The sequence below is a fragment of the Charadrius vociferus genome, unplaced genomic scaffold (assembly GCF_000708025.1).
Source record: "Charadrius vociferus isolate BGI_N301 unplaced genomic scaffold, ASM70802v2 scaffold103, whole genome shotgun sequence".
Classification (NCBI taxonomy): domain Eukaryota; kingdom Metazoa; phylum Chordata; class Aves; order Charadriiformes; family Charadriidae; genus Charadrius; species Charadrius vociferus.
In genome coordinates, this window is record NW_009648061.1 from 4,407,765 (window position 1) to 4,433,704 (window position 25,940).

Consider the following 25,940-nt stretch of genomic DNA (forward strand, 5'->3'; position numbering starts at 1 on the left):
TCTATCCTTTTCCATAAGTAACTTTGAGGATGATGTATGGCGTGAGCTATGGATCCCACTAAACTTGTCTCAGCTTTCTTTGTGCACCACCTGCTGATCAAATCACTGCTGTAACTCACTTCTTTTTTGTTGGCTTCTCTGTTCCCATACATTAGCACAGGCAGAGAGAACCCAACACTGGATCATTTTCCTCTCCTGCTCAGTCACCAGCTACCACATCACTGGGACTTCTCTCTTGGGTATAGTACTGTTCTGCAGTGTCCCTGAAGGTCATCTCAATGGATGCTTATATCAATTCTTCCACAGTTCAGTGCTTTCACTGTCCCTGTGCAGGCGTTTACAGTGAACTTTTTCATCTCAGTCCAGTTGAGGATTCTTCCCAACTACAGTATGTAATTTTCTCAGAAAAGACCAAAAGACACTTGCCCTGTCTGCTCACTGGGGCACATAATCACGTGTGATGGTGAGATACTCTGCCTGTTCAGAGGAACAGCATATTTACTGTACGTGACTGCCAGTAATATTAGCTAGTGCCCTCTCTTCATCCAGTCCTGCTTCCACTCACATTATTTAGGTTGTGGAGCATGCACGAAACATGTAATGTGGGAAGTGAAATTGAAGTTATGTTGATTTGTGCTAAGATATGAAAGAAATCCCCTCTGTACTCCCTGTGCAGCACAATACATCTGCCTCTTGTGAGCAGAAAGTAGCCAAGCCATTGGAATTTTTGGCTTGTTCCATTGTTTTAATTTATACAAGTATATGTTTCAGTTTGAAATTGAATCCGAACAGATTAGCATTTGTGGAGAACCTACCTCCTAAAATAGATGAAACTTTAATAAGAGATGTTATTGTGGTGGGGACAGTAGGAGGGATTTGAAAGCATGCATTTTAAGTATGTTCAGACTGTTACCAAGTCAGAATTGTTGTCTGTGCTCTGCCTTGCATCACATCTGCATTATCCCCCCAGGATTCTTGAAATACCAATCTCTCTTCATTAAAAAAGAACAACAGCCAAATGATCGAGATTCCTTCTTGACTTATCACATCTGGAAAGCTAGCATTCTTCTGACAGTAAGACATGACAAGCTATATCTGTCCTAGAAAAATAATGCATGTTAGAAAATAACTTTCAGCTAGCACAACGTCAAACATGATTTTGTATGTAATTTAGATTGAGATTAAAAACTTTTATTACACATGATCTATCCATTTATTGAGACAAGTTTGTATTTACTGATGCTGTGACCACTGTATACTGGAAGTTACTCATGTGAGCATTAAGAGGCATTAGGTGGGTTACTGGACTAGTTAGTTAAAATCTGCTAATTTGGTTAGCACATTTAGTGAGCTAATTCCACTATAGAGGAGTTCATGGATATGCTTGGAAGGAAGGAATTCAATTGATGAGTACAAAAATAATTCCTAACTGCCATTAATCCAGTGCAGCAGTTTGTTGGCAGTGGATTTGGGACAGTGGAATAAGGGAAGATGATGAAAACTAGCAAAGACTAAAGCCTTATGTCTTCCTCTTCCTATTTTTGCTTACTGGTATGATAGCTTTTATTTTACATTCCTTTTAGTTCAAGTGCTTTCAAATTCTGTTAATACAGCTGTGCTTTCTGTGTTGTCCTGCCCTAGCAGTAAATTTCAACTGTAAGGGGGACAGTCAGCGCTCTAAAATGAAGCATATACCCATTTCATATTGGGATACCTCTTTTTCCTTCTACAGGTTACTCGTTTGCTTTAATATCGCTATTATTGGTGTTACTGTTGTTATTAGTACTAGCAGTAGCAGTTTATCTTTAGGGAATCCATGACGTTCTTGCCAAGGGCATTTTTTTTTTTGTGAGGAAGAATTTGTTTTGAACAATTCAGTTTTCTTGCCTGAGGACATCAACCACCACTATAAAGTTATTGAGATGTTATTGAATTGTTCCAGAAAAATGAGAAAAAAAATGCAAAATCCAGCTCATGTGCATTCATAATCCTCATTCTATTCTGAAGTTTTGCTACCCTAACAACTTTGTAAAATCAGAAGTTTTTTCCGGTCAAGCACAAAATAGAACTTCTCAAAAAGCTGCCTACTATGTTATCTTATTCTCACCCCAATCACTTTGTGATTGTGTGTGTGAAAGAAGAATGAGGCAAAAAAAGAGTTTTACAAATGGAAGGATTGAAAATGTTTATTTTCCTCTACTCTTGTTCTTAAAAATAAATTCTCTTGCTTGTATTTTCCTCTCTAGCAGAGGAAAATTTCAGTCTAAAGTGTGGAGGTTTGGAGATTTCAGAAAGATGTGAAGTACCAGGAAGAGTTAGAAGCAGATTATTATACTAAAGCTGTAGCTAGCCCTATTGATTAGTCATAAAAATACAATGTGTGTTAATAGAGCTTCATAATTTTCAGTGTTATCCAATCTATCATGTAAGAATAGAAAAATGTACATTTTTGGAAGAGTGATTAAAAACCAAAGAAGAGACGAAGGTATGCACATCAGAATCAATACTTTTAAGAGCTAAAGTGGCTGTGAAAACAACTTTTTTTTTTTTTCTCCCTGAACTTATTTCTGGCAAATGGAGAGCATCATGAATTGAAGATTTTAGGTGATTCAAAGAGGGCAATGTGCAAACTATTACCAAAGAAAGTGCAGAATCAAAGCAAAAAATTGCCAAACACACATAATAATTTCATTTTAAAAAAAATATAAATTTCATATAATTACATCTATATAGTGCATCTCTATAATATATACACCCATGTAATAATTTCATGATTCCAATACAGTGGCACGACACTCAAGTTTTTGGATTTTTTTTGTTGCTTCTGTTTCTCAGTGGAGCGGCTCATCCTTGCTTGCATGCAACTCACATTGAACTCTATCTGTCATATCTTGATATAGCGTAGATTTTGTGTGATTAACTAGAACTGCTTTCTTGCAGAGCTGCAACTTTCAAAATCATTTTGGATTAAAAGAAGTATCTCTAGCTATGAATGTTTTTTGGAACAGGGGAAAGTGTGAGGAGGCAGAAGTGGCAGAGGAGATGTTATGGGCTGACGGCAGCCCCCCATTCCCCTTCCCCTGTGCTGCTGGGTGGGAGAAGGTAGAGGAATCTGAAGTGAAGGGATGAAGTTGATCCTGTGAAAAGGTGGTGGTGGAGAATGTTTTAAAGATTTGTCTGTGTTTCTCACCATCTATTCTATTTTTAATTAGCAACAAAATGAATTTATGAGAAAACAGCTGGGTGGGCATCTGGCAGCCAGCCAAGCAGCCTACATCCTAGCATGGTTTTTTAATGTTCACACACTCTTCTTTCTGTCCCACCTTCCTTCTCCTTTCTCCATTAACTTACAGATTAGAATTAATATTAAAAGTATCTGAATTCAAAGCACCATGATTAACACAGAATACTGATAGCTTGGATGAATGTTGCCAGAAATTATCTAGTATTATTTCTAAGATCCTGGCTAGGGAAGAAAGCATTGTTTTAATCCATTAAAAAAGTTACGGGGACATTGTCCTTGAAAAGATCTGGCAGTGAGACAGGACCTGCCTTATGTTACTGATGAGAAGTTCTTCTTCTGCTTGACAAATTGTTTATGTAGATTCTCAGTCACAGTTAACATGCAGGCCAAAAGGATGTCTCTACCCTGGTTTTAAAAATGAGGATCACTCAGTTTCCTTTGCCACACAGAGCAAGCAGGATTCACTGATGTGCCTGCTCCTTTTTTTTTGTAGCATAGTTTGTGTACTGTAAAGCTAAAGTGTGAGCACTCATCTCTTTCATTTAACATAGACTCAGGTCCTAGTCCTGTAGGTAAAGCCTTATTCTCTCCTTGAAAATCTCAGGCAGTATAAGAGTCTGTGTGCTGGGAAACAGTTGAAAATTCAGGGCTGAAATGTACTTCAAGAAAAGTTATTACAGGAAAGTCTCACATGGTTCTGTCTGAGTTTAGGCCTCAAATATCATCCCTGAGGAGGCAGTAGCCTTGCTTACATTGCAAATTCATTTTAAATACGTTAGTTCCCTCCTCTTCTTTAAATCTTTGTTCTTTAAGTCTTTTCTTATTTTTTTCCCCCCTAACTCTTTTTGATTTGTAGCCATTCTGCTTTCAGAGTGAAAGAAACATGTCTGTAGATGCAAGCTTTACCATGAGTCTTGGACTCTCTGTGAATTTTTATGTGCTCCTTGAATTTGGGTAAAAGAACTGGGTAATTTGAGTAGTCAGTGAAAAATTTCACCAGGTGTTTCACAGTGGAGAAAACCTCCATTGCAAGGAGAGGTTATAGAATCTGCAAGCAGACTGAGATTATTCAGAATGTCACCATTAAAATTCCACAGTATCTTTCAAAAGCACAACAAGTCTTATTTCTTGAACTCTGTGAATTTTGATTTGGCTGCTGTTGATACCTAGAACTTCTTAAGTGTGCCTCAAACTGAATATTGCAGAGAAATGCTAAGCCAATGTTTGTTCCATTGAACTGTTTTAAAATAACACATATTCTTCCCTGCACTTTAAGGTGGATACAAATCCAGTGGTGATTTTGATATGAAGTTTTTGGGGGTTTTTTTTCAACAGAGATAAAGATTATTCCCCCTCCGCCCCCCCCCCCAAAAAAAAAAAAACCCAACAAAAAAACAAAAAACCAAACCACAACCAAACAACACCCTGACAAATCTTTGATATACATTAACTTAAAATAGAAAATTAATTTTGAGGTTTTGGAGCTTTCTGACTTTGCAGCTTTGTAGAGGAACACTCAGAATAGCCTCATCAGAGTTTCAAACCCATTTCACTACTGATAGGAGAGCTAAAGTAAGAGCTATAAAAGTAAGAGCTATAAATGAATGGACTTTGGGCTAATTCTAAAGTTCTTCAGTACTTCAGGCATAAGCTAAGGGGGTTTCCTATTATAAGCTACTGTACAGAAGTGTAGTCCCTTTTCTATAGCGAAAATTGAGAATGTTTACAATTTCAAGCTTTCTTCTGTTCTTCTTAGACAAAACTCCTTTTGATTTTGGAGTGTTTTGCTGTAGTAAAAGCTCTGAGTTTTGGAACACTGACTTCAAAGGACTCAATTCAGCAGAAAAAGCACAGGAGAATTTTTAAGAAATAATTGCTAGTAATAAAGTTTTTGTGACTTTCTGTTTATAATGCGAAACTAGTATCCTATATAAACCAGTGTTAAAAAGCTAAGAGCTATAACATACCCACCAGGGGAGAAATTGTTAATAAGGTATAATTTGATGAGGGAAAGCTGATGGTGCCTGCAAAAAGAAATAAGAGCCCCATGGCTGCATAGAAGTGCCTGATTAACAGTTGCCCTGGGCATCCTGTTGAATGAGCTTTATTTATTATATTTATATAGCTACCTCCACTGAGGTGTCAGCTTCTGGGAGAAAAATACCAGATTACAATATTGTTCTTCCAATGCAGCAGTCAAAGGGTTTCTAAACCAAGAAAAATTGAAAAGAGGCTACAGGAGAAGGAGAACATCACACAGCTGATTCAGAAGTAAATTTTTTTTTATTAGGCTCCCTGTGTGAGATTGTTACTAAAATTTGCGTGTGTCACTGAAATTTAGGAGATATTTTCTTGACACTTAAGGGCTCCTTTACTTTGACTTTCTTGGTACAAATTGAGATTTGAGCTTTCTGTCATTAGTTTTAAGGGCCTATCACTTTTCCAGTTTATTTCATGGGTATGGGTGTTGCTCTTCAAGGTTCTGTCGCATCTACCATACCAGTGTTTTTGCCGTGCTTCATGAGTTCTCCCATGGCTACTTTCTCCCTATATAGCTTCCAGAAAAGTGCCAGCAAAGACAACTGTGTTATTTAGAACTGCAGACGTGGGTCTTGGGGGAAATGTGATGTTATTTTACACATATTTGGGATTTTTCCACTTGAAAAACGGCAAAAAGAGAATGCAGTTAGAATCTTTTGCCAAATTACTAGCATTATAAAATAATCTAGGAGCTCATCAGTAAAACTCTTCGCAAAGCATCTGATACGTTTAGCTAGGTATCAGTGTTTTATGAACTATTTTCTCTTTCTTTGTTCATGAATCTCTAATGCTAATGGCTCATGCAGTAATAACAAATACAGAATTCCCAGTCTGTACACCAGGCATCACATCACACAGATTGTGATTGTTTTTCCCCTCCTCCATTGATTTTAGAACAAAAGCTTGTTTGCAAAAATTATCAGAGCTTCACCTGTCACACTGTGGGTTTGGGTGCACAGCAAATAATCACCGAGCAGCGAGGGCATATATCGAATGGCTATCAGTTATTTAAGTTTCATTGCATAAATACTTTTTAGCAGTCTAATTAATGATTGTGTAACACAGTCAACCTATTGTTATGATTACTCAGTCTGTCAGATAATAGGTTACATGAGATTACATAGGTTCATCAGTAATGTTTTCTACAAATGTGCTCATGACCATTTATAGCAGATTTTCCAGGTTTAAAACAACTGTTAATAATTTATCAAACCTATGAAAATTTAATCACAGTTTGAAATATGAATTGTCAATTTAATCTTTCACACACTCTTAGAAAGTAATGATTATTTTTTCATCTGTCTGCTGTTAAGAGTCCAGTTGATTGATAGTGGATCCACTGAGGAAACTGAAAACATACTCAGTGACTTACCTTCCTTACCAGAGGAATTTTGATGGACTAAGGTTTGTGGTGGTTGGCAATAAACTGAGGCAAAGTTGGAGACAAATTGCTAAGATATGATGATCTAATTCTACAATATGATGGTGATGATTGTTTCAGTGACTGCTTTACCAAGATTCCTTGTGAACGTGGGGTGAGGTAAGTGCCTTTGTATATAACAGGAGTAGTTCTTTCCCTCTGATCATAGAATCATAGGATCGTCTAGGTTGGAAGGAACCTTGGAGATCATCGAGTCCAACCATTAATGTAACACTGCCAAAACCACCACTAAACCATTTGTCTAAGCACCAAGTCTACCCGTCTTTTTAATGCCTCCAGGGATGGTGACTCAAGCTCTTCCCTGGGCAGCCTGTTCCAATGTTTGACAACTCTTTTGGTGAAGAAATTTTTCCTAATATCCAATTTAAACCTCCCCTGGCATAACTTGAGGCTGTTTCTTCTTGTCCTATCGCTTGTTACTTGGGAGAAGAGACCAACCCCCACCTTGCTACGATCTCCTTTCAGGTAGTTGTAGAGAGCGATAAGGTCTCCCCTCAGCCTCGTTTTCTCCAGGCTAAACAACCCCAGTTCCCTCAGCCGCTCCTCATAAGACTTGTTCTCTAGCCCCTTCAGCAGCTTCGTTGCCCTTCTCTGGACATGCTCCAGCACCTCAGTGTCTTTCTTGTAGTGAGGGGCCAAACAGCTCTAAGCAGCCATTCTATTGTCTCTGCAAAAATGGCCAATGATTACTTATTCGGATCTTAATGTTTATCTTTTAGAAATTGCATAGAAATGACCCACTCATTTCACATAGCTAGTACTGGGTTACCAGATGTCACTGACCTCCACTAATTAATAACTTGAATGTTGTTTGACACATAACCTAGAGGTGAAAAGCTCCATGTGTCATTAACATTACTCTAGACCATTCACTTGTGTCAAAAAAAGAGAAAAAGGAACTTACATTCAGGCTTCTTCATAGCCTCACCGTTATCTCAAATATTCACAATGAAATCGTGGTTTAAAGTTGCATTATAGGCCGCCTTCTTCCCTCTGCTCCTTCCATTGCAATTGGAGTACATGATGTTCTCTTGAAGACTTTTTCCTATTCTGAGCAGATACTTTCCTAATTCTCCCGTTTGTCTTTCTCACCCTTGATTTCTGTATAATTTAACAGTGTAGCTACACTCCAGTGATTTTCCTAGTAGCTATAGGTTCAAGCTTTCCTGTTTTAATAAGCATCTTCTGCTCTTTGTATTTAATGAGAATTTTTGTCTGCTGTTCTTTTTTTCCTTTTCTCCACAGCTCACAATATTATCTGTGTTGATGACACTCATTTATGTACTTCTTTACTTTTTATTCTTCTCCATATTCTTGCTCTTTTGTGCCTCAGATTATCTTAGTGTTTGTCAAAATAAATCCAATTATTTTTAAGTAAACATAATCAAAATAGAAATGACTTTGTTTCTTCTTTCCCTGAGTGAACTGTCAGTCATGCTGCCATGAACTCTGTTGCCAACTCTCTGGAAATTGGGTGGTGTTTTTCTTATTGTGTTCCGTTTTGCCCCATCCACTTTCTAAACGTCTTCTATATCTATGTGTTATTCTTAAATGGCAAGAAGAAAAAATAATATTGCTTTTTTCCAAAGTCACCTTTCTGATCAATTAATGTAACTAGTCAGATATAGAAAATCTTGTGTTTGTATATTTGTGCTGTTGAACCATTTATTTCTTTACTGGCTTTTCACTAAACAAGCTGTACAAATTGGTGGTTCTTACATTTCTTCTGTTGTTAGCATTCTGCGTACTCTCTGCATTCATTTCTCTAAAATCTTCTTACCTTGATTTGGTTGCATATTTAATGGACATATATTTGTTAAAGTTCCTTCAACTATTTTTGTCTCTTTGCTGTCTTGTAAGATGCCATTTTTAGGCTAACTGTTCAAAATATTTTTTTTATTATAAATGAAAATTACTGTAAAGTCACTGTAGTGTTTTCTTTAGAACTATAGATGTTTATTACTATGAACAGAATCAAGACTGCTGTCACTAAAGCCTAATGGCAAAACTATTTGAATAAACAAGTAAAAAAGACAAATGAAAATTATGATAAAATTGTTACTCTGTTCCTAATGAGACATTTTGTACAAAATTATATACATATATATAGATATACAAAGATTTCTTTTTTGTGTTCTCAGTTATTCAGTATGACTTAGAAGATGTTATAAAGTTCATCCTCCACCATAGCTCTCAGGTTCATCTGTTTTTGTGAGCTCCTATCAGGAAGCTGTAATACAGCTGTCCTGGACATCTCAGGGGCAAGATACAGTACGTAGACTGTGCCTCTCAGAAATTATTTCAGGAAGGCTTTTGATTTGCACAGTCTTTTGAAGTGTTATACCTTCCCTGACTGTCTGTGGCTGAAAGGTAAGGAGTGCTGATTGCTGGGCTGCTTCTTTAATCCCGCATCCCGTGCCAGCATGGCTGTCTTGAACAGCACGTTAGCATGGGGCGAGACGGCACACCTTCTGATGCCGCTGCCTCCTTTCCCATTTCCATGTTTCTTAGCAGCAATGGGCAGGTGTACAGGAATATAAACTTCTGCCTGCCTATGCTCAAGGTTCAAACCAACATTTTGTGGCACTCTGGTGCCAGGGGACTCTTTTTTTTTCTACTTATTCTGTTATTTAACCTAGAGGGTTGAGCAGTGTGAAATTACGTTGAAGTATCTTTCCTTTCTTTGAAATAAAGAGAATCCTGACATTTCTCATCAGCACCTAGAAGTTCACAACACTATTTGTAAAAAAAAATAAAATAATAAAATTAAATGTTGCTTTCAAAAGATCTTGGAGCCTACTAAAATCAATCTTTTTGCCAAAAAGCAAGAAATGCTTTAAAACTCAGTGTGCTAACACAGATGTTAAATCTTAGAGGATTCACGTATAATTTATTCAATACATTAAACTTACTATATGTAGTATAATTTCAGAATGTGCATTAAAAATATGTTATGAAATCTCATTCCTACCTGCTGAATGGATGCCAAGTGTGGTAATGCAAGAATATTTTGTTGTTTTAGCCCTTCAGCACAATCCTGCATTCAACTTTAAAATGTACATAAAAACAGTAAAAGCCTCAAAATGCCGGATTGGAACATTCAAAACTTTGAAAGTCACAGTGCAACAGTTTTGTTTTTTTGAATAACTCTCTGGGAGCAGGACTAAAAACGCTAGTTCTGAACCTGCTCAAGTTTTGAGTTACAACCTCCAGGTTTGGAACAGCATTTTTTCCTATAAACTCATCTCTGTTGAATATAAACCAAATGGATGTTTTGTGACATGTAGAAATCTTTGCAGAAGACAAAGAGAGGAATGCACAGGTGGATGGGTAGGTGGCATTTCTGAAAGTTCAGTCTTGGGTGGAGTCTTGTGTCATTAAAGGCAGTGAAATAACCCAACACTGAGAGTTTGTGAAAGATTTAGTAACTTTAAATTCTTCTCTATTATGCTTAATTTTTTCTTTTAATTTTATGTTAATTCTGACAATTTTCAACAATTACTTATTTGCATAGTCAATAAAATAAGCTAATTAAAACTTTGGCTACTTCATGAATTGGCAAGGTATGTAGTTCTCACTTTTTTATATACTTCAGGTTAGTATATTTGAAATAAAATTGGCATTAGCTCCTTCAAACCGTATAAGGCTTTTCATATATTACATGCTTTAAGTATGAAATTATATATCTAGTAGGCGATCTCAGTTCTTACTGAGTTCCACCCCCTGGAAAATTTGAGCATGTTTTGATGATTATTTTCTTATATTTCACACTGCTTACTTTATAAGAAACTGTAATTTTGTTAACTGTGGATGAACAGTAAAAGCTGATTCTGAACAAACGAAAACACACATAATGTTATTCCCAGGAGAATTGGCTGTTTCATGCAGTAATTAGTGGCAAGATACTGCAGTGACTGTAGCCAATTAGTAAAGTTGTCCATATGTTGTTGGACTTCTTGTATGAGCTGCTGGCCTATAACTTCATATGAAAGCCTAACCAGGATGCCTTTAGTCCCCAGAAACCAGCTTTTCCTTTTTGGTGAGCCAAAAACGAAAGCTGTGTTAAAGGGTAGTCCCTTTTCAATATTTTACTCTAGTTTTTCCACAGTGGATGTTCACTCTCTGAAGCTGACTGTTTGTCAGGAGTCTGTTGGCAAGATAGACAGCTCCAGCAGTAATGTCTGCAAGGACGAAGGGTAATGACTCTATGGAAAGCAAGGGGAATGGTTCCTCTGCGGTATAGAGAGGTATAAATCTTTCTTAAGTGGCTTTACGTATTTGCTGGAAGCAAGGATGTCATTATACCAAAGCACGCCTTAAAATTTCTGGTAACCATCAAAACCACCACTAACTCTGCTGCTGCTAATTTGCTGCTAATGTCTTGCTGGTATACTTCTCTGTGGCTACATTCTTTCTTTGTGTTTACGATCCTGACACTTTTTTTATGGCCTCTTTAAACTCAGCTTTTGGACTCCAGCGTACATGTTCATTGAGAGCTAATTAGGCAGGCTGCAAGACACCCTCACCAAACAAGTCAAACTTTTTGAAGTCATTCCATTGCTGGACTGGTGTGAACAATAAGGTGATATTGCTCATATTTGTTGACATATATTATTATGGCTATTGCCATTATACCCCAGCTCCCCAGAGTATTGTTTAAATACATGATATAAGAGATGAAAGCAAGCAGATAATGAAAAAGAGAAACGAAATCTCTCGTAGTTGTTAATTTTTGGCATTGTGTAATTAAAACATCTTCTTTAATGTTATTCTTGCCAGTATCTAATTAGCAGAGCCATCTGCCTAAGAAGTACTGGACCATCTGTCTGGAATACTGTTCCGTTCATTTTTTTGTTTCTTGACTAATTAACTTCTTTCTCTATGAAATGTAAGAGTACATTCTGTTTCTACACTTCAAAGAAGTTCATATGTAAAAATACATATTAATGTGTACCCGTCTACATGTATATGTTATGAGTATCTGTGTAGCTATAGGAGCATAGTTCTTCCAGGAGATCTGATTGTACTGGGTTAGGTGTGCAGCTTCCACTCTAGGTGAAAGCCATGCGTATTTTGTTGACCTGTTAGTAAAACTAATACATATCTCACTTAACACATTCTAATTGACCGGTCCTTTCTTGACTGTGTTCAAATTTCAAATTTCCTGTCTGCATTTACTGATTAAAGTTATAATTGTAGAAAGGAGCTATGTTAAAGTCAATTATTTAGCGTTTTGATTTTTTCTTCCCTTTTGTATTTTGCAATTTTTCTGGAAAATCATAGAATAATTTAGGTTGGAAGGGACCTTCAGATGTCTTGCCTGGGGACTTACTTTGTTGCTGCATGTTGGGCATGAAGAGAACTCCTAGACAGTTATTTCTTAAATAGGAAGGACATGTGAACATTATTCACTGCTTCTACACTTTCCGTGGTTCTCTTTTAGTGTTCTTCTAAGGTATTTGGATAAATCAGTTTAGATAGGAGGTTTCTTTTGGTTTCCATATGAGTTATTTTTTTTTGCATTTATTTAGTTTGTCTGCTGAAGATTAGTTTAACTTTTAAGCAAGACTCTTATCATTCACCCAAACAAAGAAATTACTGAAATATATTTGTTGTTCTGAAAAATATGATTCATTTTAATACCGTAATTTTTAACTTAACATAGATGGGTGTTGGATGTATGTTTTTCTTCATTTTGAACATAATAGATTCATTGTATAGTTTGAGTTGGAATTCGTTTCTTCTCTGGCTGGAATTTCTCTCCTCCCACTACCCCTTGAAAATGCCAGGAGAGATCTAATTTGAAGTTTTTGAAGCAGTTTATAAACATCAATGGTGTAATGTTTGAAACACTGATATAGTTATTTACAATTGAGCTTTTACAAAAAGATGCCTGCCGTCAGTTTGAAACTTGAGTTCAGACTTAGGGTTAAGTGTGCACCAAAGCCGTGTTTCTGTTCAGTCTGATTTTCTGTCAAATCTGCATGGAGCTTTGTGTACTTCTTTTTAATTGAAGAATACAGTATGTGTTCAAACGCCAACTGTGACTTCCTCATCGGAGTACACTGGGTCAAGTTCAAGTTGTACTTGTATGTTCAGTCTTTAGTCTTGGCCATCCTGACTTTCACAGGGCTAAAAAATTCACTGTATGCATTTTGCACTACTCTATTGGTGACTGTTACATAACTAAGGTTTATTTAGGTCTACTAGAATGTAGTCATGCTTAAGATTGGGAAATTAGAAACAAACTAAGCTGAGGCATTAAATTTACAGAGGTGCTTTAAAGACCATACTGACAGCAGGATTTGTAGAAGCCATGCCTCTGTAAATAGTGTCAGCTTGCTATCAGAAACAACCTGATGTGCTACCTTAAACCCTACCCCTTAACCTATGCAGCTGCGTTCTTTGCGGAGATGCGTAGCACTAGCCAAGGTACTACGCATCCTTATTTTCTCTAGCACTAATGTTCAAATCCATGTTTCCCTTTTCCCCAGAACAAATGAACTTCAGTGCCTATAATTTGGTTCAATTAATTTTGTTGCCAGCTCAGGTAGAATTATAATATTAATTAAAAACAGTACACAAAATGCTGAAGGTTGTATTTTGCCTTGTGAAAACTGGAGCTTCTTACTAAGAAACATAGGAAAGTAAAGATCCTAACAGGATAAACTTTATCTGTATAAGCCTTCATAGTGAATCAAATATCCAACGCAGTATGCATGTCGTATTTGCGCTGCTTATCTGAACTTCATGGAAATATCAGCAAACGGTATCAAGCAGGAGAATATGTCAATTTAACAAAGTGGTGGATGACAGTAACATCTTTCCGTAAACATGTTTTTGCACTTGCTTTCTAAAATAACACAATCCATATGTGTCTGTCTGGTCTTTCAGAATTAAAACTTTAAAGTCTTAATCTTCTACTGACAAAAAACACATTGCTATTGTTCTGTTGGGACATCTTGTTTTGTCTTTATGTGCTGAAGATTCAGGACACATTTTTCTCCTCTCTTTTCCACACTGAAATGACTTTTAACTTGAGGAGTTTTCCACCTGTCTTTCCCCTGTGTGTTACCAGTAGGCTGTGTTGAATACCTGAATTTCCATTTTTTTGGGACACCCCTCCCCCTGCAAATTTCCTGAAAATTAGAAGAAAAAAAAATAGCTATATATGGAAATGTTTTTCTATACCTGCTGTTCTCATTTAATCAGCAGTAGGACATATGTATGCATTACAGAACTATGCGGGAGCTTTCGGGACCAAAGTACAACAGTTTGAACTACTCAGCTTTCTTCAGGTGCCTTTGGAATATATTTCATTTGCAGCCTGCTCTGTTATTGTCTCCTCCCGCAGTGGAACCCAGGGCTATAGGACTACAAGTACACTTGATTTCAAAGATGGCACTTTGCTTTGCCACCAGTGTGTCTGTGCTTATTTCTTGTCCAGAGAATATTGCTCGTTTGGCATATGTTGTCATGAACAGGGTTTTCCCAGAGAGTATGCCATTTGGTTAGCTTGCAAGCATACATACTTACATTTAGTTACTGTAGTTTATTCTATTTGGGTTCTTCTATGTGCTGTTAACTATGGTATCCAGAAATATTACATAATTTTTTAATATTTAGTATCTTTATTTAAATTTCTGCATTTCATTGATGTCAAAGAAAGAGAAGAAATTTTATTTTCAGTTATGCTAATAATGGTATTAGTGGTTTTGTGGTATGGTGGTAAAATTATTAACATATAAGATTTGAGAAGTCTAGCTAAGGTTTATCCTCACTAAAAGAACATTCAACTAGAAGCTAACAGGCTGTCATTATTTCCACCTCACCACTTCTGAGCTAAGGTAATACTGGGTGTGCCACTCCTAGAGGCCCCACCAAGAGCCATATCCATATTGTTATGTTACTTACCGTTTGATTCCTCCTTAGAAGTGTGACAGGTAGCAAGCTCCTTAAGGAGTCCAACCCTCCAGGGATGGATACCTAGCTTTCCTAACATCGCAATGATTATTTTACCATCACCCCTTTCTTTTTTTCTGAAACTTTATATAGGCTGGGACTCTGCGATCACTTGCAGAGAACAGGGGAGCAGAGGAGGAGATGCTGTCCCAATGTTCTCTCACCTTGATCATAGTTAATAAAGCTTCTGCCTGACTTGTCCTAAATTTTACTTGCATTATTATGCACTTGGAGTCCCCAGATTCTCCAACCATGATCTGCTTGCAGAGACGTGTTGTATGCTTTTCTCAGCTTTTATGGAAAACTTGAGAACTGTCACTTTTGGCTTCTGAATTTCCCATCTCCAAAGTCTGTTGATTTTGTTTTCCAGAACTTTCAGTGCCTGAGAAATGTACTTAGTGTGCTTGATTTGTGACATTGTGTAATTTTTGCAGTTCAGATCTTTCTCCTTCAAATTACTCTTTTACTGTGGACTTAGAGCCAATTGAAAGCTGGGTATTCTATCACTGAAAATTGATTCATTAGTAAACATTTCATCTTTAATCCAATCTTTCTGCCTTCTTTCTTCCTGCTGTTCATCCTTGTCATATTCTTCTTGATTCTGTTTTGGCAAGAACTTTCCTTCAAACCTTTTTAAGCACCCGTATTCCACTAAGCTTCTACTCTGACCTCCTACTGGTAACTCTTGTGTCTCTCCAGGCATATGAGTTTTTTCATGTTGTTTAGAGATAATATATTCAGTATTAGATACTTGTATCTAGTGCCATGTAACATAGATGCAGTGTGTCCTGGTGGATTGATTAGAAATTAGGTTGGTCATTCAAGAGCAGCCTTTTGTACTGTGATCTCTGTTATGGACGTCAATTGCTTTTTTGCATTACAGATTCAAAAAATTTAAGTAATTCCTGCTTTTTTTGTCTGACACATTGCTGCTTTTTTTTATCTAACTCGGTATAAGATTTCTTTCATGCTGCTAGATACAGTTTGTTATGTAAGCTAGGGTCATTCATACGTGGATTCTTCCAGAAGTTTTCAGTATATTCCCCAATATGCTGTAGTTGTTCCTCTGCAAAAGCAAATGCTGTAAATTGGAAAGTTTGGGGTGGAGGAAGAGAAGTAATGGCATTAGTTTTTATAAGTCTTTTTATTCCTAAAATGAAAACGCTCATTCTTGGGCTTGTTGAAACACAAATCAAGAGTACTGCATAGTATACACTTATATACATTTTCCTTAGTTTAAACAGGGTTTCACCCTATTATTTTTATTAATTATAGAGTCTGGTTGCTATTAATATAGTCTCCATTAAAAGACAGGTACAAAACATTACCTATATTAAATCTGAATTAATGGTCTTTCATTATTACCTTGTAAGTAAAAATGAAAAAGCTGTGGTTTCAATAATTAAGCAGCAGTGGTCAGTTTAGAAAACTCAGTTCTTCCTGGTAAAACATGAAGAGTTTTGTGGAATTTTTATCTAAAGAACATATGGATGTGCACTGTCGAGGTGAAAGAATGCAGAGTGATTTAAAATGCACTTTGACTACACAGCATATACAGGCATTCAAATATGTACAACTATTGGCACATAAACACCAAGCGTATGACCTGCTCCACTGAACTATAGAGTTTTTAAGTCATAGCTGTTGAATGTTAAATATGGAAATAATTGGAATTAACTCATGCAGTGAAAGTGTAGTAATGCAGACTAGGCGTTACAGTCCTTGCATAAATCTGTTGAAGCAGAGAGACAGCTCAAAAATGAGGATAAATTGCTTCTGCTTTGCAGTGCTCCATTCCACTGTTGTCGTGTATGTGTCTGCCCATTGCTTCTTTCTCTGAATGGATGTTTTAGTGCTTCTGATTAGTGCTGCAGTCAAACCTTGAGAAATTAAAATCTCCATTTGATGCTTGAAGTAAACACTGCAAAAACCGCAACAGGGCACACCTTCCCACAGCGCAAGGTCTCTCAGCAGAGCTGACCTCAGATGCTGTGGTGATGCAGCCCAACTCTGCTGGGGAAAGAGGTTCAGCCTTTCTTTGTGTTCCTAACTGTTTACCTTAATAAGACTCATAAAAAGGTGGCTAAATAGCATCAAACATGACTGTGGTCATTTCTGCTGTAGCAGTAAGTACAGTGAATCATGAGGATGGCCAGCTTGACTTCAGATTAAGACGCTGAAAAATCATCAACAGCAAAACTACATTTCTAAGGAGAAAAAGCATCCAAGGTGATTACGGACAGAATCACCCACAGCTAATCATCAGTATGTCTGAAGCACATATCTCAAGCATGGGCTTAGATAGCTCTGAGGTTTATATTTCTGTATTCCCTGCATTTCTAACTAATTCCTGTTGGTTGCAGGCAGTGGAATGGCAATGTGATGAAGCTACTAAAAGAGCCTGTTACAGTAAAGGCAAATCAAAGGTAAGCGTGAGACAGCTGTTCTGCTTTAATAAAATTTGTATGTTAATGTCAGGTGTAAGTCAGTGTATAAATATCTACCTTATACATTTTTACTGTCTCCCTTTCCGAAGAGAATTGTAGGAAAGGAGTCTGGCAGTGATTTATAAGCAAGGGAATAAAAAACAATAGAGGGAGTGTGAGGTGAGACATACAGTCACGTGATTCTTTTCTGAAATGATCAAGAACTTTAGTGTCCTATTTACTGTTTTGTCTCTACAACACATCATATGTAATGGACTGTATTCTCACTTCATTTTCAGTGCTGTAAATCCTGAATAACTGTGTAATTACTTTGTAAAATCCTCGATTTATTTCCCTGTGTATTAGATGCAATTTTAGGAACTTCTATATTTCATACCTACTGGCGCTAAAAAGAAAATAATATGAAATTCACTAACTTTTTATGCATGGGACTTGATATATTTTTAGTATTCAGAACCAATTCTTTATCTGCCCAATTACAATTCCTTTTATTCAGCACAGGTAAGTGTAATGCTAAGATGGAACCTGTATCGATGCTGTCCTGAGCTGAAGCTAGTTATCAAATTTGTTATAAACGCAGTTAGAAATGTGTACAATTTATGTTTGTAATTATTATACTGTTTCATGATTAAAGTTAATTGAGTTAAAACTTAAAGGGAAAACACATCAACAGCTATGACTGGAAAAAAGCACACTTGATTTCAGGACCCACATTCAGTAGAACATGCCAGCATATGTTATTGATGTGCAAAACTCAAAAACCCCCAAGCTTCAAAAAGATATTCCAAAAGCTTCTACCATCTAGTAGAGGAGGGATCTCTTCTGCATAGTGATCTTATCACTGACTTTTTCACTCCTCCCATTAAACAGTTCATTTCCAGCTTTTTGTACTAAGTGCTGGAATATAAAATTGCAGTGTACCATTGGCCTATCCATTTCTCTTTGAGATTAAAGAGAAAGAATGGCCTCACGTCAGAAGCAGGGCATGTTATACTGTGAGGAGAGAAAAAGGCAGAATTCCGTGGGGGGAAAAAAAGCAAGTGTAGTGAATATGCAGTGTAAAGCTTCTTGCATGTAAGATGATTGTCTTTATGGAGGAACATCTTTCACTGTAGAAATGAATTTACTGTACTGGGAAAAGGCATTATGAATGGTGTTGCATTCTTTGTCCTCCTTTCCCTTTCTTTCCATCCCAGTGTAGGAAACAAATATTTAGGAGTTACTGGTCACTAGCCATTAAAGTGCAGGATTTTCTAGGTACATAGAAGGTATTAATAGCTAAAGAAAAGAAATGGGTTGGATTTTACTTGAAGATTTCTAATTTGAGTAGGCAAACTCTGGTGTGAAGGCTTAAATGGCACAAACATCATAGATCAGAAGGCTTACTAGATGCTTACTTGTCAGTTTGTAGAGAGAAGAGAAAGAACTTTTGGGACCCCATATTTTAAGCAAATGTTTCATTTTGTAAGTTGTTATTTCTCCCTAGATTTATGCTTCTTCATGTAATATAACCCTCAAGCCTTAGCCCTTAGCTTTCATGATGATAATACTCTGAAGTAAGAGAGCATGCTCAAGTGGCAACAGAATATGATGGATTGCACTGTCAGAGTAGAAACTATTGTGGTAGGAACGCAATGTGTTACTAAAAGTTTATGCCTTTGTTTTACAGTGATTTTCCAAGTTTAAACCTGTGAGAATAACATTCAACTTGTCTGAAAGTCACAGTGCAGTGACTGTGATCTAACGTGATGGATGAAAGTAATTGTAAATTTGAGACTATAGTAGTATACTTTTGAATATTATGTTGACAATGCTGTTTCTGGTGTAAAATACACATTAGATTCAGCAATGCAGTAGCATATGTTCCTATTAAACAATTTTGCTGGGAGGAATACTCAACAATGATGAAATGCATTTGAGAATGGACCTTAGTGTCGTACGTACATGCAGATTTTTGTTCATGCTCACCACACCCTTTTGAAGAAGCTGGTGATTAGAAGTTGTGCTGTCACTGTAAAATAATATATATGTTATTCTTATAATGACCTCTGAGATTGTTTCTTAGTATTGTTATTGGATGGATAAAGATTTAGTGTTTTATTTGCATCCTTAGCCTTGTTCTTCATTCACAATCTAGAAGAGAAGTACAATCCTTATATTTCATTATATTCAAAGGTAGTCCTGGGAGGAAATAGTTCTTCTCTTATTGTTACCATAGGGCTTTTTTTTTTGGTGTGCAGACTTCGTGGCCTGAAAGTTTCATGTGGGAGTTGCTGGAGAATACAGAGGTATTGACTGAGGCAACCTACACAGCTGGAATGACAACTGTCTTTTTGAACTTTTCATGCCTCTTTTGCTTTCACTGATGTGATCGAGGTTAAAATCAAAGGATAAATTTAAGGCCAGAGAAAGGGTAGCCTAATGATGTTTGTCTTTTATTGCCTTATGTCCAAGATGAAAACAAGGTCATTAAACACTCTGTATAAGGAGAACCTGTGCGTGCAGATGAGGAAAGCACCTGATCTGTGGTGTGCTCCCCTTCCTAGTCAAACCACAAAAGCCTTACCTTGGAAAAACTGGGAGGAATTCACTTCAGTACTACAGAAAATTGTCTCTTTTCAGAGGAAATCCCCTGGGAGACCCAATTCCAGTTAATGTTACTAGAAAAACTGCATCTTTGCTTGTTGATGTAGTATAAATAGAGCTAGGCCAGATTGGGAAGTTACTGGAGGTTGCATTTCTGCAGTATTTCTTAGGATGACTTCAGATTTCAGGGCAGACTTGTGTGACTATAGGGAAGGAACAGAAAAGATTGGAGACAAAATATACAAGGCCAACCCAGACTGTGGCGACAGAGAGATGACAATTACAAGGATGACTGTGGGTGAATTATTCATTCAAATCCTGTTTTTTCTTGAAGCTGTGCTGCCCACAGAGCAGCATGGGGGCAATAAGTTCAGGCGTCAAAACTAAAAGTCAGTTTGCTGATGGAGCATCCTGAAACCAGAAGCTAGCTTTGAACCCTGAAGCAACTCTAGTAGTTTTGAGATAATGGACAGTTAAACACAACTCTTTTCTTTTCTTTTCTTTTTTTTTTTCCTTTCTCTTGAGAAAGAAGCTGCACAAAATTTTTGCCTCTAGCCGTTAGCAGTAGTTGTTGTTCTAAGGTTTATGCTTTAGGAGCCAACGAGGGAAAAGAGCTGAAGGGGAAAATATATAGGGACATCTGTCACATTTGACAGTGTAATGTGCACTTGACTTTTGAAGGCTGATGTTTGTTACTGAGACTTCAGACATTTATCCACCAATTTAAGCTGTTGCTTAAAATAACTAGTGGCTCCAGGAGTGAGCCAGACAAAATTATGTGCTTGTGGCCAGCATGCGTTAGCATTCAGAAGTCTAAAACAACATACATGGTTAAGAGAATAAATTAGGCCATTCAGACTGGCACTTGTGGTAGGGATTGTTATAAAGAAAAAATATAAATACACATGGTAAAAATACAATAAAACAAAGAGAGATGTTAAAAAAATATATAGTTGAAGTAAAGTCTCTTATTGCTTGCTTATTTAAGATTCTAATGGCTGGCTGTGTTAGCATCTGAACTTTCAATAAAAGTAGAATCATAGAACCATAGAATGGTTTAGGTTGGAAGGGACCTTAAAGATCTAGTTCCACCCCCCCTGCCATGGGCAGGGATACCTCCCACTAGACCAGGTTGCTCAAAGCCCCATCCAACCTGGCCATAAGCACCTCCAGGGATGGGACATCCACAGCTTCCCTGGGCAACTTGTTCCAGTGTCTCACCACCCTAACAGTAAAGAATTTCCTCCTAATATCTAATATAAATCTACCCTCTCAGTTTAAAATCATTACCCCTCATCCTATTACTACCCTCCCTGATAAAGGTGTCCCTCCCCATCTTCCCTGTAGGCCCCCTTTAAGTACTGGAAGGCTGCCATAAGGTCTCCCCAGAGCCTTCTCTTCTCCAGGCTGAACAACCCCAACTCTCTCAGCCTGTCCTCATAGAAGAGGTGCTCCAGCCCTCTGATCACCTTCATGGTCCACCTCTGGACCCGCTCCAACAGGTCCATCTCCTTCTTATGTTGAGGGCTCCAAAGCTGGCCACAGTACTCCAGGTGGGGTCTCACGGGAACGGAGTAGAGGGGGAGAGTCACCTCCCTCAACCTGCTGGCCATGCTTCTTTTGATGCAGCCCAGGACACAGTTGACTTCCTGGGCTGCAAGCTCACATTGACGGCTCATGTTGAGCTTCTCATCAACCAACACCCCCAAGTCCTTCTCCTTAGGGCTGCTCTCAGTCCATTCTCCACCCAGCCTGTATTTGTGCATGGGATTGCCCTGACCCCGTTGCAGGACCATGCACTTGGTTTTGTTGAACTGCGTGAGGTTTGCACAGACCCACCTCTCAAGCCTGTCCAGGTCTTCTGGATGGCATGTCAACCGCACCACACAGCTTGGTGTTGTCGGCAAACTTGCTGAGGGGGCACTCAATAGCAACATCCATGTCAACAACAAAGATGTTAAACAGTATTTGTCCAAGTACCAATCCCTAAGGAACACCACTTATCACAGCTTGCCACTTGGACGTGGAGCCGTTTACCGCAAATCTTTGAGTGCAACCATCCAGCCAGTTCCTTCTCTACTGAGTGGTCCATTGGTCAAATCCATGTTTCTCCAATTTAAAGACCAGGATGTTTTGTCGGACAGTGTCAAATGCTTTGCACAAGTCCAGGTAGATGACATCAGTTGCTTTCCCCTTCTCCACCAACACTGTAACACCATCATAGAAGGCCGCCAAATTTTTCAAGCATGACTTTCCTTTAGTGAAGCCATGTGGCTGTCACTGATCACCTCCTCATTTTCCATGTGCCTTAGAAGACTTTCCAGGAGGATCTGCTCCATGATCTTGCCAGGCACAGAGGTGAGACTGACTGGCCTGTAGTTCTCTGGGTCTTCCTTTTTTCTGTTTTTGAAAATGGGGGTTACGTTTTCCCTTTTCCAGTCAGTGGGAACTTCACCAGACTGCCACGACTTCTCAAATATGATGGATAGTGGCTTAGCAACTTCATCCTCCAGGTCACTCAGGACCTGCGAATTAATCTCATCAGGTCCCATGGATTTGTGCACCTTGAGGTGCTGGTCTTGAACCTGATCTTCTACAGTGGGCAGTGCCTCTTTCTCCCAGTCCCTGCCTTTGCCTCTTGCGACTTGGGTGGTGTGGCTAGAGCCCTTCCCAGTGAAGACTGAGGCAAAAAAGTAGTTGAGTACCTCAGCCTTCTCCATGTCCTGGGTGATCAGGTCTCACATTTCCTTCCAGAGAGGACCGTATCAAAAAGTATGAAAAAATTTAACATGTGTGTGTTTAAAATGTCAACCTATACAAGAAACATCGCTGCAAATGGATAACCATATGCAGCCAGATTGTCCTTGATCTGTCAAGTTGTTCTTAACCTTAAGTAGCAATCTAGCCTGCTTGGCTGCTGAATTTTTTCTACTAGTTGCATTTTGTTTCAGATATACTAATATAAAAGAGAAAGTACTTGCTAAATGAATTTCTTTCTTTCAGAGATATTTTTATAGTAGAATAGGAAAGTATATGGTGTAGAGGTCAAGATAAAATGGAGAGTAAGATTCATAAAAGATGGCCACTAAACCTACCACCACCCTCCAAATTTAAAAACCTTTGGTTTTGAAGTCCTTTGCATTCACCAATGTCACTTCTACAACACACATCTTTTTTTTGCACATCTAAAAAGTGAATCCATTCAGATGAGCTTGACTCCAGAGCTAGAAAAGTGACTCTGAACAATTCAAATGACTAAATGATTGAGTCCTCTTTCAATATGTTTTTAGGTGTTGATTGTTGTATTCATGACTATTTTTTTTAATTTGTTTTGTATTATTGTGGATTTGTTATATGAAGAAAATAAACAAATATAAAAGCTGTTCTTTTGGGTTTGATTTTGTTGTACTATGTACCCAATGAAAATTTGATATATCTGCTCTGTTGCAGTATGGATTGTTGTGAAGTGGGCACAGGACTTAGGAACATTAAAGAGAAGAATCTTGTGAATCCTAGGAATGTCAGAGTTTAAAAAATTAACATTATTTTTGAACAGAAAGAGTGGGTGATCAGCGTGCAAGTAATTTGGCAATGGCACTATTTCAGGGAGCTCTGAAATATGAAGAGGAGAGGTTGGATGGGTTGTAATGTCAGAACCCACTTATTTTTCCTACACTTACATTCCATGACTTGCTGCAAAGGGCAGGATGGAAACAGCCCGAAGAATAAATTACTGTGTTATATTCTAAGAACGTCCTTGAACACCCTTCCCACAAAAAACAAAAAAAAGGAGGAATTGCCTTTTTTTTTTTTTTTAGTGTAGTTAAAACAATCTGCAAGAGGGAAACTACTCAGAAGTGAAATAATTACTTTTTGAAAGTCTTGTTGCACTGCCCAACTCTGTTATATGGTTTCATGTTGGCTTCTGTTTGGTTGAAAGAATATTAAGATGAAAGTTTTGGTAAGTTCAAGATAAGATGTATTTTTACCCAATGGGAATCAAATGTTAATTCTAAGATGCTTGACACTTACCTTTAAAGGCTCAAAGAGAACTGTTAAAAAGATGCATTTTCACGTGAACCTAATGCAAATGTGGGTTTTGGGGGAATTTTTCGAAGACATGGGTTTTTTTCAATTTTTCTTTTTTTTGGGCAGGTGGGGTGGGTGCATGTTGTGTGTCTTTTTAACTTTATTTTGTATAAGGAAAGATACAGGTTACAAATCCTGAGAGTTTTCTCAGAGATCTTTAAAGTATTTTGCCCATCTTGCTTTGCAGTCTATTTTGTGCCTGTTCAATTTATTCAGGGTTATATTTCTTGTTTTCCAGGATGAGAGTCTATTTTCAAGAAAAACAAGCAAAGCTTTTAATATAACTGTGGGTCAGATAATGGGACTTCTGCACCATTACTATTGCATGGATTTACTTACATGATTCTTCTTAATATCGGTTGATAAAAATACAAATAGCTGTATTTGCACAAGTTTTTTTAGTGCTTTACACAAGACTATCTTGTGAATGAATGCTGGAGAGCGTTCAAATTGAAGGTTCCTGGAAACTTTATTTTCTCCAAGCATATTGTTGATCTTGTTCATTTTATCAGATAGAGGCATTCATTTTTGCAGGGAAGTGTTTGAATCTCTCCTACATACAGTTCTCGTAGATTTTTAGTACTTCAGAAGGCTCTCTGAATAAACACTAGAAATTGCTGTTGGTTTCTAGCTTCTGAAATGAAAGAAATGAACATCATAAAGCCTTCATGCATTCTAATGAGTAAAAAACATATAAGATTATTCTTCAGGGGTGAGCATCTGTGTGTTGAGGTAATGACATTTCTTGAGAAACTTCAAATTAACAGAACCATAGATGCTTGTAATAAAACATACTGTGCAAATTATGAAACTAGTAGTGACAAGTCTGCATCTGGATATCTCCAGAATTGTATTTGTACTGTTTTCAACATACTCGTGTTGCTGACAACCTGTTTTTTTCTCCTGTTTTCCTTCCAACTTCCTCCCTTGGCCTGATCTGTCTTCGAAAACAGCATCTGATCTCTTGAGACAGCAGTGTATTATTTAAGTCAGCATCTATCACTTCAGAGTTTAGCTAAACCTTTGAAATACACACTTAGAAGAAATCTTCAGTACTGAAGAGGTTTATTGTTATCCTATTAAGAACTTTTCACAAAGATTGATGGATGCAGGTGTTGTAGTTAGGAAATCTATGTATATCATGATTGCTAATACATCAGGTATGCTTAAACCTTGTTCCCCTAAATTTTTATGTGTGGACACATAACCGTGGAAAGCAAATTGTAATTAGTCTCCCTTATACTTTGAAGTATCACTGAACATTCTTTCATTTCTGCATGGCAGGAGGAATGCCAGAACTACATTCGAGTGCTTCTTGTTGGAGGCAACCATCTCTTTACCTGTGGAACCAACGCATTTACTCCGATCTGCACCAATCGGACGGTATGAGTTATATGTTTCATCCCACAAGCTTGAGTCCCTGTTCTGGGCCAGCGGCTGAAAAGGCAGAGCATACTGTGGTTGAGTCCAGGCAATTTGCGTATTGATGGGTGAGCTGATGTGGAAAAGGCTGATGTAGCTAGTGGACAGGCCAAAGAGGAGAGTTAGCTGATGATCTCTTCTTTGCAGTCTTTTCCTCAGCTATGGGAGGGAGCACAGCTACAAGCACCTCAGTTCCTCCTACATGCCAATTTTCATGAACCTAGGGTATTTCTACGACTTCTGCTGATCTGTCAGGTTTGGTTGGCATCTGCTGGATTAGTTATAAGCTGTAGTTGGGTAGTTGCATATTGTTTATGTGTAGTCCTGGAGAAGATGAGAGTACCTGTATTAGTGATTTCTGACTGGCAAGAATGAGAAATCTTGGTTGAGAAAACCTGTCATTCCATTTCTGAAAAAAACAACAACCACCACCCAACTTGTTGTAATTTATGTGTATCAAAGAAAGGGAGTCCATTAAGGATCAATAATAGTCATAATAAAAATCAAAATGTCACTGTTGGGACTAAGCTAGCTATTTACTTCAGGAGGGAAAAGAAGTTTAAATACAAGGGATAGCTGTATCACCAAAAACTTCCTTGGCATATGTATTATATTTAAATGTCTTGTACCTTTATTTTCAAATAACATATTAACATCATATTATGGTTTATGGCTGAAAGTATTAGGGATACTAAATCAGAGAAATAGC

At 37.7% G+C, this 25,940-nt stretch overlaps 1 protein-coding gene across 1 annotated transcript in view; it reads left to right on the forward strand.

Moving 5' to 3' along the window:
• The window catches only part of SEMA5A (sema domain, seven thrombospondin repeats (type 1 and type 1-like), transmembrane domain (TM) and short cytoplasmic domain, (semaphorin) 5A), a 239,068-nt gene that overhangs the window by 66,377 nt on the left and 146,751 nt on the right, over positions 1–25,940 (forward strand). The window contains exons 4-5 of the mRNA XM_009883755.1: positions 17,051–17,113; positions 25,094–25,192. Of these exons, the coding sequence (XP_009882057.1) occupies positions 17,051–17,113; positions 25,094–25,192 (162 nt within the window). The remainder of the gene's footprint in view (positions 1–17,050; positions 17,114–25,093; positions 25,193–25,940) is intronic.